This window comes from Rhineura floridana, chromosome 10 (genome assembly GCF_030035675.1).
Source record: "Rhineura floridana isolate rRhiFlo1 chromosome 10, rRhiFlo1.hap2, whole genome shotgun sequence".
Taxonomy (NCBI): Eukaryota; Metazoa; Chordata; class Lepidosauria; order Squamata; family Rhineuridae; genus Rhineura; species Rhineura floridana.
Window position 1 is genome coordinate 56982822 of NC_084489.1, and position 15252 is coordinate 56998073.

General features: G+C 40.5%; 1 protein-coding gene across 5 annotated transcripts in view; it reads right to left on the reverse strand.

Annotated features, from left to right (window-relative positions):
* Positions 1–15252, reverse strand: part of ADAM22 (ADAM metallopeptidase domain 22) — a 181234-nt gene that overhangs the window by 51243 nt on the left and 114739 nt on the right. For all 5 annotated transcript variants that reach the window (XM_061585708.1, XM_061585709.1, XM_061585707.1 and 2 more), the window contains 8 exons: positions 14458–14529; positions 13817–13983; positions 11803–11887; positions 10393–10483; positions 8885–8936; positions 6470–6569; positions 2195–2266; positions 169–261 (listed from right to left, as the gene is read on the reverse strand). In XM_061585708.1, the coding sequence (XP_061441692.1) occupies positions 169–261; positions 2195–2266; positions 6470–6569; positions 8885–8936; positions 10393–10483; positions 11803–11887; positions 13817–13983; positions 14458–14529 (732 nt within the window). The remainder of the gene's footprint in view (positions 1–168; positions 262–2194; positions 2267–6469; positions 6570–8884; positions 8937–10392; positions 10484–11802; positions 11888–13816; positions 13984–14457; positions 14530–15252) is intronic.

Genomic DNA, 15252 nt, shown 5'->3' on the forward strand with positions numbered 1-15252 from the left:
GTGCTACTCCTGCGGAGGAAACTGACTGCAAAGGAAATTTTTGAATACTTTTGTTAAGCTTTGACAGGTGAGCTTTTAGAAAATAAGCCAGATCTCGTGGTCACCAAAAGTATACATAATTACATGGTGACAGGGTTAAAACAACATCTACAACACTTAGATACATACCTGGCATTTTCTACAGCAAATTCCATTGCTGCACTGAGAGTTAGCAGTTAGACTGCAGGAATTACAGCAATTTCCACCTTCAGCAAGACATTCCTGAGAAGTGGAAGCAATTGTAAAACAGCAGTTCGATAAGCACTTTTCTTCAAAACTACCTGTATCTTCAGCTGCCACTCTATTTCATGTGTAATGTAAACTTTGGATTAAAAAACGGGGGAATAATTTGAGGGCCTATAGAGAAGCCTTGAAAGGTCAACAAGAAGCACTCTGGCATCTCTTAACTTGGAGCCAGTGTGGTGTGCTGTGGTGTGGTGAGAGTGTCAGATTAAAACCTGGGAGACCCCAGTTCAAGCTCCATCTATGAAGATGAACAACTGAATCAGTTGTTCTGAGGACAAGTGGCAGGGTGGTGGCGGTGGTGGCGAAGAACTATGTATGCTACCCTAAGCTCTTTGCAGGAAGAAAGTTAAAAAAGAAAACCCTAAGCATGTTGAAATGTATGTACATTGGGAAGCACAGAGAGAAGTAACATTGGGCCCTATAGCAATGTGCAGCTGCACTTGCACAGGGATGGATCATGCCCATAACTGGCAACTGGTTTTGTATTGCTGTTCTTCACATACAAGGCAGTAACATATATCTGGGGGGAGGACCTCTTTTTTTAATTAATTCAAATTTATATGACTACAACAATATAAATACAATTCATCCATCACATCACATTTAGAATATCCATCAAAACAATTCCCTTGTATGATGTTCATTTCAATACAGAACAAAAGGAGCCCATTTTTTTCTGAGATGTCTCTACTGAATTGATTCTTCCACCCCATAATTGTTTGTATTGTGTAATTTTGCTCAGTACTATTAAGTCCCAGATTTACCTCTCCCATTGGTCTACTGAAGGTATCCTATCAGTTCTCTACATCTTTCAATATACAGCAATCAATATATGAGCTGGTATAAACATATGAACAACCAATATCCATACACTACTCTGTATCTGATGTTTTACATATCCTCAAAGCATTGTTACAAGAATCAGTTGAAACTGAGTTATCCCTTAAATAATCACTTGATTTTTTTCTCCCTAGAATTCTTTAATTAAGCCACAGTCCCACCATATATGGGGGAAGGTACTCTTAACCTTCTTACACTTTAACAAATATCTGGTACCCTCAAGTACATTCTGCCTAATTTATTTGCTATATAATCTGGGAAGCCTTTTGTACTCGCAGAAAGGATTATGTGTACACAGTGAGGTTTCCATAAGCTTTTGCTTAACAGCAAGTCTCCAGCAGAGCAAAAGCAAAAGGTTTAAAGAGTTGAGTGAAATGTGACATCAGAACCTGTTGTAAGTAATGGGAGGCAGAAGGCCAGCTGCTGCTTGGGTCACTTTCTTGAACTTCTCTAGATCTGAGCCCTTGACCAGAGGCCTAAGTAGCAGACACAGCATCTCTTCCTATACTGTTCAGTCAGTCAGCGCGATTTGTGGCATGGAAACTTCCATTACAATAATATGCTACAATGAGTGACTGAAAGGCAGAAAGCTGTTCTGCATGGCCAAGAGGGCACCATCATGGCACAGACCTGTCTGATTCAACAGTCTATGGCTGGGAAGAGAAGCCTTCCCTGAGAAACATTTGCCACCACTCCCAACTAAAGCCAGATCCTCAAGCAGTGGGTGTCTCCAATTCTTCCTACTCCATAGAAAAGACACACAAATGGTGGCATTCAGTGTCCCAGAGAAACCTTTGTTGCCCTTTCCCTTTTTATACTCTCTGCTGTTTGGTACACTGAAAGCAGATACAAAGTTCCTCCTCTAGCACCACTGTGTATGCACGCATGGCATGCACAGCTTGTTTTGTTTCACAAAGTAGCTGGCTAGGAAGACAATGCAAAGACTTAGCTTGCCCCCTTGAGATCCTTCATTTTAATTTTTTAAAATAGATTGCCTAATTTGGAAGGGATGGGCTCTTCACTCACATGGAAGAGCTGCCTCTAGTAAATTATTCATTGTAGGACTTACTGCTGGAGTACCACAATCACACTCTTCTCCAGCTTCAACAAAACCATTGCCACATTCTGGAGGATCAAGGAGCTGTAATGGAAAATAAAGATAAAAATTAAAACTGTGGGATTGCTTTAAAAAATTTAAAAGCTGATTATTTTTTTGAGTTATTTTTCTGAGTCATATAATCCACAGCCATGTTTGTGTCTTGAGGTGGAGGAGCTCTCAAGCATGTGCCAGCTAGCCCTAACCCTAGACTCTAGAGATGGGGATCTTTTTTTTCAACCCAAGGGCCACGTTCCCTTCTGGGCAACCTTCCGGGGAGCCACATGCCATTGGTGGGCGGTGCCAGAGGCAAGGGCGGGGGGCAAAACTAATGTACATTTTACCTTTGTACAGTAGCTTATTTTTCACACTCTTACACACCACTCTCTATCCTCCATTCAGACAAGTAAGAGGCACCATCAGAGTTACAGGACACATTCCAGACAGGCAAAAACATTCAGGTTGCAAAGCAAGGCCAGTGGAGGGTATGTCCTGGGGAGAGTTCCAAGGGCCAGATACAAAGGCCTGGGGGGTTGCACTTAGCTCCTGGGCTGAGGTTTCCTACCCCTGCCCTTGACAATAAGCTTTTCTGTTTCCATACATGTGTACACACATAGGGCCTTCATACTGATACCACTTGCGCATCAGCCAGGGGTGCAGCTGAGTATGCATCGGCATCTAGTGGCTACCACTCATTTTCAACAGCCCTTCACATGCTTATTACTGAACACCTGAAGAAGGTTTATATGAGTCATATAAACAGCAAAATACAGAAAACAAAATGAAACAAACTTACTTCCAATGCTAAGCAAATGTATATGCAATATTGTCCCACTGTCTACTAAGAGAGTCATTTATGGTTGCATTTTACCATGCCTTTTCATTTGCAAATGACAATTTACTCTGGCAGACTTTTGCTGTTTGTGGCTGATTAATGGTTTTATGCTTTGGGTTATAATTGCTGGTCCTGTCCCTTTAGCTGATTGTTTTCAAAGTGTTATTTTATAGCATTTTAATTTTTAAAAGTTCTAAGCTGCCAAGTGGTGCTTTTGCACCAAAACGTTGGGACAAAAATGTTTTAATTTTTGTTTAAATCTGAACATGGTTTTCTGCTATTAGGCATTACTATATGCTGTATTTATTAATTAATTAAATGTATTAGTTACCTTTCTTCATAAAAATGAAGCCAGAGTGACATATAATAATAACACAAATAATAAATAAAAAAAAACAATACATGGATAAGATGGTGGAATAACCCACCCGCTAAAAGAGGCTGCAATGTCAAAAGCCTATAGCAGCAACACTAGAAAAATGAGATGCTATAGTTGAAAGAAGACCCTCCGTGGCACAGAGTGGTAAGCAGCAGTAACGCAGCCGAAGCTCTGCTCATGCTCGGAGTTCGATTCCAACGGAAGGAGGAAGTCGAATCTCCGGTAAAAGGGGTCGAGGTCCACTCAGCCTTCCATCCATCTGTGGTCGGTAAAATGAGTACCCGGCATATGCTGGGGGGTAAAGAAAGGCCAGGGAAGGAACTGGCAATCCCACCCCATGTATACGGTCTGCCTAGTAAACATCGCAACACGTCAGCCTAAGAGTCAGAAACGACTCGCACTACAAGTGCAGGGACACCTTTACCTTTTATAGTTGAGAGAAGTCTTAAAAATATTTAAATTGCACCTTAGTCCTAAACTTTCCTTCCTTTTTAAAGTTGCTTAAAACTTCGCTTTCTGAACTTTAGCATTGCATATGAAGAATATCTGAACATTTCTATTATTTTATAAAATGTTTTCATCCTGCTTTTCTGTTAAGAAAAAGCTTGAGGCAGCCTTCAACAAACTTTTAAACAAATCAATAAACCACAATACAAAAAAAAATAATATAAGAGAAGAAAGGCAGCAGATAAAATTTTAGGTGTTGAAAAACCAGGGACATCTGAAGCCATACTGTGATGAAAAGGAAGCCTAAAGTGAAATATGTGCTGTTTGTTCCCTTTCTCATAGATAAGCAAGATACTGTGTGGGAGAGTGGGGGGGGGAAGGATTTACTTAAAAACAGACAGCTGTATATTAACCTACAGGAATCACTGAGTGAAGGGGATTTATCACCACCATCTGTTACTGGGTATTCCAAGAGACCCACGTGCACATTCTGCATGTAGTTAAGCACAGCTCTAAATCACACAACAACTTCTCATAGATTCATCCTTCATACTTCATCATGCGCATGGCAGAAACAAGTCAATGCATAGTTTGTTTTCTAATTCTCCAAAACAAAAATGACATTTAACACAGGTTCTTGATGAGATGCCTTCCATGACCAAGAAACACATATTCCATGTGCACACACAGAGTTTATCTTTTAAAAGCATTTTGTGGAACAGGAACAGGCACAGACATCCCAGGGAACAGGCACAAGAGCAGTTTAAACAGAAAGCAAGAGAAAACCTCTACATGCTTGCCATTGCCAGTTTCATTTCAGATGGCTTTTGCACCTAATCCTTGAACCGACTGAGCTCCTTTCTGGTCTAAAAGAAATCAAAGGTGACAATCCTAAACAGACTAACTTAGGGAAAAGGCCAATTGGACACAGCAGGACTTAACCTTTGAATAAACAAAGTGCAAGACAATCTACAAATAAAACACAAAAGCTTCATGCTTTCCTTCATTTGGCATTCAATAATTTAAGCACAAATGTTTAAAACTAGTATTTCCCACCCACAAGAGCCAGACCAAGCTGAACACTCTTACAGCATTGTAATGTGTAGGCTTAGGTCCAGGCACTTCTCCATGCAATCAAATGCACCAGTCCAAAGCATTCCTGGATGGCGTAGCTTAGCAACAGTTACCCATGCTCTGGTAACATCACATTTAGATTATTATAGTGCGCTCTACATGGACTACTTGTGAAGACAGTCCGGAAGCTGCAGATAGTGGTGAACACAGCCACCAGAAGATCAGTGATTCTATTCAGGACCATATCACACCAGTCCTGTGCAAACTATACAGTTCTTCCTGCCAATTAGCTAATGGGTCCAATTCAAGATTTTGTCATTAACTTATAAAGCCCTGAACAATGTGTATGTGAGGGACCATCTCTCCCATGATCTGCTAGACCATGCCTTCAGATCTCCTAAGGAGGCCCTCTTCATGATCCTGTCATCAAGTGCAACAAAATGGGGAGGTGGCATGGGGAAGGACCTTCTCAGTTGTTGTGCACTGTCAGTGGAACTCCCCCCTAGAAATTTGGTTGGTTCCCTCCATATTGAGATTTAGGTGTGCCATGAAGATACATAGGCCTATGGGGCAGAGTGGTGCTGTCTGGCTTTTTTGTTATTTGATTCTTGCAGTGGTTCTGGATTGTTTAAATGGGCAGAATTTTTATTTTGTTTTAATTTTATATATTAATGTTTTTATTTGCTCATTTTTATCATGTATTTTGATTTAATTTAATTGAATAGATGTGTAAACTGTCCTGGCATCTCTATGATGAAGCGCAGTTAAGAAATCGTGTAAATCCATTTTTTTTAAATTGCAAGGAGAAATTTTGGCATGTTAATAGGAGAAAAGATTGCAGATTCCCATTAGGGCAGGGCAGCAGCTGCAAAAAGTGTTGCTGCAATCATGGGAACGGGTGCTGGATGTCTCCAGGGACAGCAGAGCTTACACTTGTGGCCTGGCCCTTTGGTGAGTCTCCTGGGGAACTCGGCAAGTAGCTTTCAAGGCCACTGTACGCAGTTTGTACACCAGTTGAACAATTAACTGCATGTTCTTGGCAGACAATTACAATGAGACAGAAAGAGCATTAGAGCTTGGAAAAGTTACTTTTTTAAACTACAACTCCCATGAGCCCCAGCCAGCATGGCCACTGGATTGGGCTGATGGGAGTTATAGTTCAAAAAAGTAACTTTTCCAAGCTCTGAAGAGCAGATAGTCTCAACAATGTGCAATGGCCAAGTAACTTAGGTCCACATAGCATAAAGCCAGATCCTTAAATTCTGCAGACGGTATATATCAGAGGTAGCCAACATGGCATCCTCCAGATGTTGTGGAGTCCAGCTCCTATCAGCATGGCCAAAGGTCAGGGATGATGAGAACTGCAGTCCAACAACGTCTGGAAGACCACAGGTTGCCCACACCTGGTTTAAAAGAATAAGGCAACATGTAACAATAAGGTTCTGACACTGAGCAAAGAATCTGAGCAGAACAATACAAAATGTTACCTTCCTCTGTTTCTAATTACTATTACCTTGGAAGGCTTGTTGAAAAGGCAGGCTCCGCCTCCATTTTTTAAGAATTCACTATACTCCTCGATATCGCATTTGGAGAACTTGGTTGGAAGGTAATAGCTGCATCAAAGGAGAAAGCAGATTATTTCATGACCCACATAGTCAGTGGGATCTGAACTACTTCAGATTTTAACATATTATTGGACAGACAATGTTGGTAGGATTGTCAGCTTAGAAACATGGGAATCTGCCTTGTACCGAGTCAGACCACTGGTTCATCTTGCTCAAGATTGTCTATACTGACTAGCAGCAGCTCTACAGAGTTTCAGATAGGGAGTCTCTCCCAGTCTTACCTAGAGATGCCAGGGATTGAATTTGGAATCTTCTGCATACAATGCAGATACTCTACCAATGAGCTATGGTCCTTCCTGTGAGGACCAACCAGCTGATTTCAAAGTCCGTGCAGGGAATGAGTACCCGGTTTTAGAATATGTGAATTTTTTTTAAAAAAAATCACCAAGTGGCAAATGCAATTGCTAGTCATATTTTGTTCCTAAGGCAAAGACGGGCAGACTAGAAGAATACATAGACCCAGACAGATGGTCTCACAGAAACTGATGTAGCTCAGGGTTGAGGAATCTCTGATTCATAAGCCAAACTTGGCCTGCCAGGGGCTCAAATTCGGCCCGCAAAGCAGTTTTCCCCAAACCACACCTACCTGCCCCAGAGATTCAACCTGGGACCTTCTGCATGCAAAGCAGATCCTCTATCACTGAGCTAAGGCCCATCCCCTTTTGCAACTGGAAACATTCTTCTGCAAAAATGCCACCCAACAGCTTGGCATCCTGCCATTATACTGGCCCGATTGCTCTTAGCTCTGCATAAGAACATACGGAGAATGCTGCTGGATCAGGCCACGAATCCATCTAGTGTTCATAATAGTGGGCAAACAGATACTTCTGGGAAGCTCACAAGTAGGAAATGAAGGCAACAATCTCTTCTAGTTGAGTTGTGGGTGCTGGTCACAGCCAGATGACACTTCAAAGCAAGGGTTCTGGACACCTGCAAGTGGAACTCATGCAGAAGATGTGCACATGAGCAGGCTCAGATAGAGAACTCGATACTGAGCCTTAAAATAGAGCTGCAGCTCAGTCTATGTGGATAGCTCTGCCTCCACTGGGAGAAGCCTCTTGTGGCTAAAGGAGTCTTAATGATTGTTGGCTCAGTAAGCGTTGCTTTAGCAAGTGTTGGTTCAAATGGCATTAGGAAGACTGTGGTTCACCAGGCTCTCTGGGCTGGATATTTCTGACTCTGAGGATGATGGAAGCATGACCTCCTCTAGCTGAGGAGATGACATCAAGATGGATTCTTCAGGCTTTGGGGCTTTGTGGGGTGGTGAAGTCATTCAGAGGTCACTATCGAGGGTAATTCCCTCCCCGGTTCTGTCACGGCCTTGGAGACCATGCCATCGACCCATGAACAATGGGGCCATTACCTGCTGTCTGCCTTCCCTCAAAGCATCTGGTATTCAGAGGCATACTGGCTCTGAGCCTGGAACCTCCATTCAGCTATCACAGCTAACAGCTGTTGTTGCGGCTGTCCTCCTTGAATTTGTCTAATCCCCTTTACAGCCACTTACAAGAACATAAGCTTGCATCATCTGTAACAGGGATGGAGAACCCGTGGCCCTCCAGACATTGCAGTCCAACTCCCATCAGCGCCAGCCAGCATGGCCAGTGGTTAGGGGTGCTGGGAGTTGTAGTCCAACATCCCTGATCTATAAGAACATAAACTTGAACCGCTTTGGATCACGTGTCTTCATTTGGTGAGCATAACATGACACCACTCTTGCAGTCATAAAGGTAATTCTCAGACTGCGAACAGCTGTTGTAGTACTGGAGTGAATAAGACTGCACACCATTAAATGATGGTATCCACACACAAAGGCCCCATCTGCACTACACATTTAAAGCAGTATCATACCACATTAAACCTCCATGGCATCCTCCAAAGAATTCTGGGAACTGTAGTTTGTTAAGAGTGCTGAGAGTTGTTAGGAAACTCCTATTCCCTTCACAGAGCTACAATACCCAGAGTTCTTTGGGAGGAGGGACTGATTGTTAAACCATGCTGGAAACTGTAGCTCTGTGAGGAAAATAGGGAGTCTCCTAGCAACTCTCAGCACCGTTAACAAACCACAGTTGGTAGGATTCTTTGGGGAAAACCATGACTGTTTAAAGTGGTATGAAACTGCTCTAAATGTATAGAGCAGATGAGGCCTCAATGTCAATTTGACAGTGTGCATCATTTCTGTTAGCAGCTCCATGTGCATGGCTCTATCTGATGCCGTTTACTCAGTATAGGTTTTACCTTCCATTCTCACCTGCTAATTCACATTGTCACTGCAAAGAAGTTTCACAAAAGAAGCCTCTTACCCAGTGTCTCCCATGATGCATCCAGACCATGTATCCTCACACTTACACTCACCTAAAATAAAATAAACAAACAAATCAAATGCTAGCTCATTTTTTTTAATTTCATTGAAATACAGAAAAACATGTTAGGAGAAAAATAAGAATTAAAGAAAGGGGAAAGAATATGCAGTACTTCTAATACCTATAAAAAGGACTACTAAAATATCAGTGTAAACAATGAGTAAAGGAGTTTCTCATCTTTAAAAGTATCATTCCAAAAAGCTATGAAAATTGACCACTGTAAAACAAACATTCATACATTTGATTCAGAAAAGCATGTATTGAGAAATTAAGTTTTAATACTGTTGTCATGTCTTATATCTGATAAAAACAATCTGATGGGAAAGGGGTGATACTTCCCCCCATAAGATACTACTTATTGTTTTTTGCAGCACTTAATTGATAATAATTTTGACATCCGTCTTATCCACACAAACCTCTGAAACTTTTAAAGGAGCTCTCAAGAGTTCCTTTTGGGATTTGATACCCTACAATTTGCTCAATGTAGAGCAAAACCAATTACCAAGATTTTTTTACTCTTCCAAAAGATGTGTATTTAATTTGCATATGGTCTACCACAGTGGCAACAGTTATCACAAGTCAGATGACAGATTAAAATTTAATTTTTAAGGGGTAAATGCCACTGATCCAAAGCTTTCAAAAATTTTCTTTTAAGATTCACTGCAAGTAGGTTTGCCAGCGTTCTCCCTCAGCCAATACTGTACTGTAAGCTTAAAATGATTTTTCACATGTATTTAGCTTTCTTTAAGTATGTTCACTAAACTGCTCATACTGATTCTGGGTAGGCCAAAACTTTGATTCTACATCTTATTCCTTATTTAACAAAAGGTCATTTTCAGAGAATTCAGATGGATTCCTACAAACATCATTGCAAGTTTCCTTTCCCCCCGAAAAGAAATATATAATTAAGATGACTGAGAAAGAGAAAAGGGGAAATGTAGAGACAAACCAATTACCAAGAATCTCACTGGCACAAATGGGAGCTTTCTTCCCATTGTGAATAGGAGTGGGGGGGGACCTTCCAGCTCTGCCTTAATCGCTGAGGGCTTCTGATGGGGCACTGTTGGTGGTCTCACATGTCCCTGAGGTTTGACTGGCCTTTACCAGGTGCTAAACCTTTAGCGTTGCTGGCCCTGCCCTGTGGAATTCCTTGGTGACAGAGGTTCAGCGGAGTCTTCCCTACTTGTTTTTAAACATTTTCTAAAAACTGTATTATTTAGACTGGCCCTTCAAATCTGAGATTCTTTGCCAACCAGCTCTTTCTGATGTAATTTGATGTTTTTATTGTAATCTTGTGTTTTTAGTCTGTATAGCACTTTGTGATTTCAGGTGAAAGTGTGGTTTATAAATATTTTAAATAAATAAAAAATAAATAAAATAAACATGTCTTCCCCCCGGGGGGGGGAGGCAACATTTTAAAAGAGGAAACCATTAGTCAAATTCCTTACCGCTCTGCAATTTTCTTTTGTCTGAGAAAATGCCAAGATTGTGTGCTAAAGACTGTGCCAATGTAATTGACATTAAATCTGGCTTCCCAAACTGAAAAACAAAACAAGACAGCAATTACTTTGAGAGGAAAATTCAACTTTCAAGAAACCTATTTTATAATCAAATCAAAATAATTGTCCTGAAGCAAAAGATGACTGCAAAGACCTGTTCCATTTATTTCCTGCAAATTGTAGCTTGGGGTTTAAAAGAAGCCTCCCCATCTTTGCAAACAAGATGTAGTTATCAGGTCTTCAGCACTGATAACACTCTCTAACACATGCGAAGGAACTCCCAGGCTCAAGAACAGTGGCTACCTAACCTAAACTTCCCATTGCAAGATGTTCCTAGAATCACAGAATCATAGAATAGTAGAGTTTGAAGGGGCCTATAAGGCCATTGCGTCCAACCCCCTGCTCCAACCTCTCCTCAGGTTCTAGATCATTATAGTTTTTCCCTATTTGTAGACCTAAAAACACCCTAGAAAGAATCTAGAGGAAAGGCCATTTATGGGGTCAGTGCATCTTTTCTGCACCCATGGGAAACTCTGGAGCACATCACAGTGCACCAGGACGGGCAGAAGATAAATTGGGGTCTATTGGTAGATCTCTGGGTGATTTGAAGAAGATTCCTGACTCCCAGTTGCTTAACAATGGCAACAACAAAATGACTTCCCCCTAAAATATACTTCTGAAATTTAAAAAGCTGGGGTGGGGGTGGAGCTACTCAAAGTCTTTTTTGTGTGGAAGGACTGGGACCTCCGTTCAGTTTTGGTATTCAAAACAAATTCCTGGGCTAAGAATTCTTTAATTCTAATTGCATATCTTTTGCACCTGATTAATCTCAGAGTTCCAGTAAAAAACAAAACAGATTTCACAAACCTAAAGTCTGCCCTCCTCTGCACTAAACCATAGTTAATTGGTTACTAGGGTCACACCTAAGAGTCTCATTCCTCCCTGCCCATGCGCAGAGGAAACAAACCACAATTACTGCTTTGCATTACATCCTCACCAGGAAACATGGCATGCTTTGTTCTAATAAACCATAATCAATAAGCTGCAAACAAACCTTGGCTGCCTATTGTGGTTTCTTGGAACAAAACAAACCATGATCCCTAGTTTAGATGTAACAGAATAATAGTCTGTTTCTTCCCAGAGCTAATGGGGAGAAGTGAAAGAATCCTCTTTCATTTTCATAGTAAACTGTTAACTATAGTTTACTGTGACATGTCAACTGGGTCAGTGGAGATTGCTTCTGGGAATCTATTAACATGGACGTTCACAAAGCATCATGTAATGGAAGCTGGACTGGAAATGGTTTTGACAAACTAATTCTGTCTGTCCTTTTGTGTTTCTAGAGTCTTATAGACCTACTTCATTTACACCACCACCTTTCAGTAGCGAACAAATGCCACCAATGTAGGCTGCCCCACTGCGACTGCTCTGAAACTGACTCCCCCTTTAAAAAGAAACAAAAACAACAATGAGAAAAACAAGTAGCACTTTAGAAATCATAATAATTTCAACCACAAAAAACAGGATTTTAATGGAAAGAGTTATACTTTCACTTAACAGGAGATAGAATTCTATGTCTGTCTGCAAAGTTCCCACTTCTGATTCAACACAGTTGATTAGAGGTGAGGCAGGGAGGGAGAGTAGGAAGCAATAGCCATAAGAAGGAAACCACTATGAGCGTGAAACAACACTAAAAAGAATTAAAAAGAGATGATCTGCACAGATCAGCTTTCCTCAGTCTGGTGCCTTCCAAATGTTTTGGACTACAACTCCTATCAATCCGTGCTGGCTCCCATCAATCCCTGGAGGGCACCAGGTTAGAAGAGGCTCACACAAATTTAATATTGCTTGTAGAATTCAGGTGCTTTGAAATGAGGCACACAAAATCCTGGCAAAACTACCTTGAGGACAAGATTAGTGAACTCTAACCTTAAAGTGTAAGACAACTAAGACAGACAAGAGAAGCTCAATTCTTATGCCGCGTTTACTCCCTTCGAAAATAAGGCACAAGGATATTAGAGTAGTACCCAGATAATCTAGGCCTAAGCATCTGACGGACAAATCAGAGGGGTTGGTTAGGATATGCCCTTGCTGACTTTCCAGATGTCTCATCTGAAGTCTGCACCAAAGACGGCATCGGACAAAGACTGTGGTAACATTTTAAATGCAGTAGATGTGGATTGAATAGCACATTCACTGCCTTGAAAGCAAATGCCTCAGAATATGATTCTATGAATAGTGTGTGTTCAAATCACTTCCACCACACTTAAAATGTCATTCGTCTCTGTTGTAACATTTTTGAAAATAGTCAGTGGCAGAGGAACACAACAGTTCAGGGCCAGAGAAGAGCTTACGGTGGCAGACAGCTTGTTTAAACCTGGGTTTGCCCTAATAATATATAAAGTAGGGGTCGGGAGCAATTTTTAGAGCAAAAAGGAAAAGTGACTGAGGGGAACAAACCTCTCCCAGTGCCCACTCCTAACCTCCCCATATCATTTTCCTCCAAACATTTGTTATTAGCCAAGATAACTTCCAATATCGAGAAGCTTGGCTGAAAAGAAAAGCATCTGAATGGACAGACAGCAGGGAAGCAAGCCATTTTCACTCTAAAATATTGGGACTCTCCCACTGCTTTGTGTGACCCGAGCTTAAGCAAACTGATCTAGCTGGTCTAGGTTTGTCCTCAGAAACAGAATATGCCAAGATGTACTGTAGCAGAAAGTGGTTATAAACATGCATAATTTACAGAAATTGCTGTTTGAGGTTGGTTTATTAAAATGGCCGTAAGGTTTTTATTGACACCATAAATAATAAAATAAAGGTGCATTACATTCAGGATGCCCATTCCAGTACATTTTGGCCAAGCTTAGTACAAGACACAGTGCATTTGGATGTGACACAAAATATTTGGCTACCTTCAGATGTAAACCAAAGCATTACATGAACAAGCTTCAAACTTCTCTTCTCCTCTAGAGTGGCTGTTACCCAAAGTTACTTAATAAATCTGAACACAGATAAATTGTGGTTAGTTTTACCTACTGTTTAGGAAAACAAGCTAACTTCAAACCTCAGTGTTCTAATCCTGGCTTGTTTCCTTAAATTGTTTTTAAGACTAACCGGAGTTTTAAGTTTGGACATAAAAATAAACCACAGAATTAAAAATGGAAGTGAAAGCTTCTGATCACCTCAAGGCCATGTCCAACATCATGAGGAGGGGAAAGTAGTAGAGTGCACACCCCCAAGGCTCATGCATGTAATGGTAAACTATAGTTTAGAATTATGTCCAGATTAGATTAATGTAAGATCATGCCAGCCACTACTAGTGATTCAAATTACACCACCCCAAATGGTAACAAAACATGAAATTACGTACGAAAAAAGGTGAACTGCATCACTTTTCTCTTTGATAAAATCCCTCCTATATTTCATAAACTCACGCAGAGTCACCAGTGGGTTTTCAGATATGGTGAACTTGTTATCAGTACCCCAGGTCTCCATGGCAACCAAGACTATCCTGGTGTTGAGTTGTTCCTTATAAATCTAGCACATTAACAAAATGAACAGTTACCAAGTAACAGTGAAAATTTTGCCTCTTTTTCTTTATAACAACCCCCCAATGCAGTTAAGAAAATGTTCAGCATAAATGGCATTACATTAGTGAAGGATCATTGCCATCTCCTTTCACACAGGATAAAACACAATATGAACAAGGGCTAAATATCTGAATATACTTTAAAGGTCTTTCTTTTTTTTCAAAAGGGGATGTGCTTCAAAACTCATGTAAGCTTTGATTCACAAACATATTTAAACACAGGTGTAATCTTACATACAGGAACGGTTCTATTGAAATAACTGAGACTTCTGTGGTTCAGTCATCCACACTTAAGTGTCAGGCAAAACTGACACTGATGAGTAAATACAGCGCTGTTATCTGTCTCTCTGACTTGAAATTATCATCCCTGTGATAAGGCTGACAACTATATCTAGGACTAGCAGCTTGTAAATTATACTTACTAAATCGGCCATGTTCACTACTGATTTTGCAAAGCTGTTTGTGTGGCCTACCGATAATCGGTGCTTTTTCAGCTGAGGAACAAAAGACAAACAAATTCTAAACACATTTTTGAAACACAATTTCTATTCAGAAATTACTTTATCAAAGGCTTGCTTTCCTGTGACTTTGGGAAATGGATTACTGGCAATCTGTTCAAACATTAGTATTGTTATCTTAACTCCCTGTTACCCTGAAAGCCAAAGTATTGATGGAAAGTACATTCTACAAAGCTGATAGGCAAACAGACAGTATAGCTCTAATTTGTAACTTGATTAGCATCCCTGAGCCTATATCATACCAGGTCAGCTTATATGTGCCTAGGATGGGAAGATAGTAACAACTATGTCATTTCAGTGTCTCAAAATGTGATCTCACCAGCGTGACATTATTTATGCTTGCAGAAAGATGTGATTGTGCAAATCTCTATAAAGCAATGGTGTTTAAATGCCAACACGGAATACAAAGTTGAAGTACATCATGTTGAATTTTTTTACTGCATGTATTCATGTTCATGTTGATATCTCAGTAAAATTCCTCTTTATAATGAAAGTGTGCATCAGTTCTTATTTTTATTAGAAAAATTAACAGCAAGGAGACTCTTTACTAATTATTCCCTTTATCTTCAATGTTCAGGTTGTGAGTGCCATTGCATGTATGACCAAAAAAGCACCACCCATGCAAATATCAGCAGGTTTGGGAAAACTCCAAGATGCAAAAGTAGAAAAAATATTTGGGGGTGGGAATATCCTAAAGCT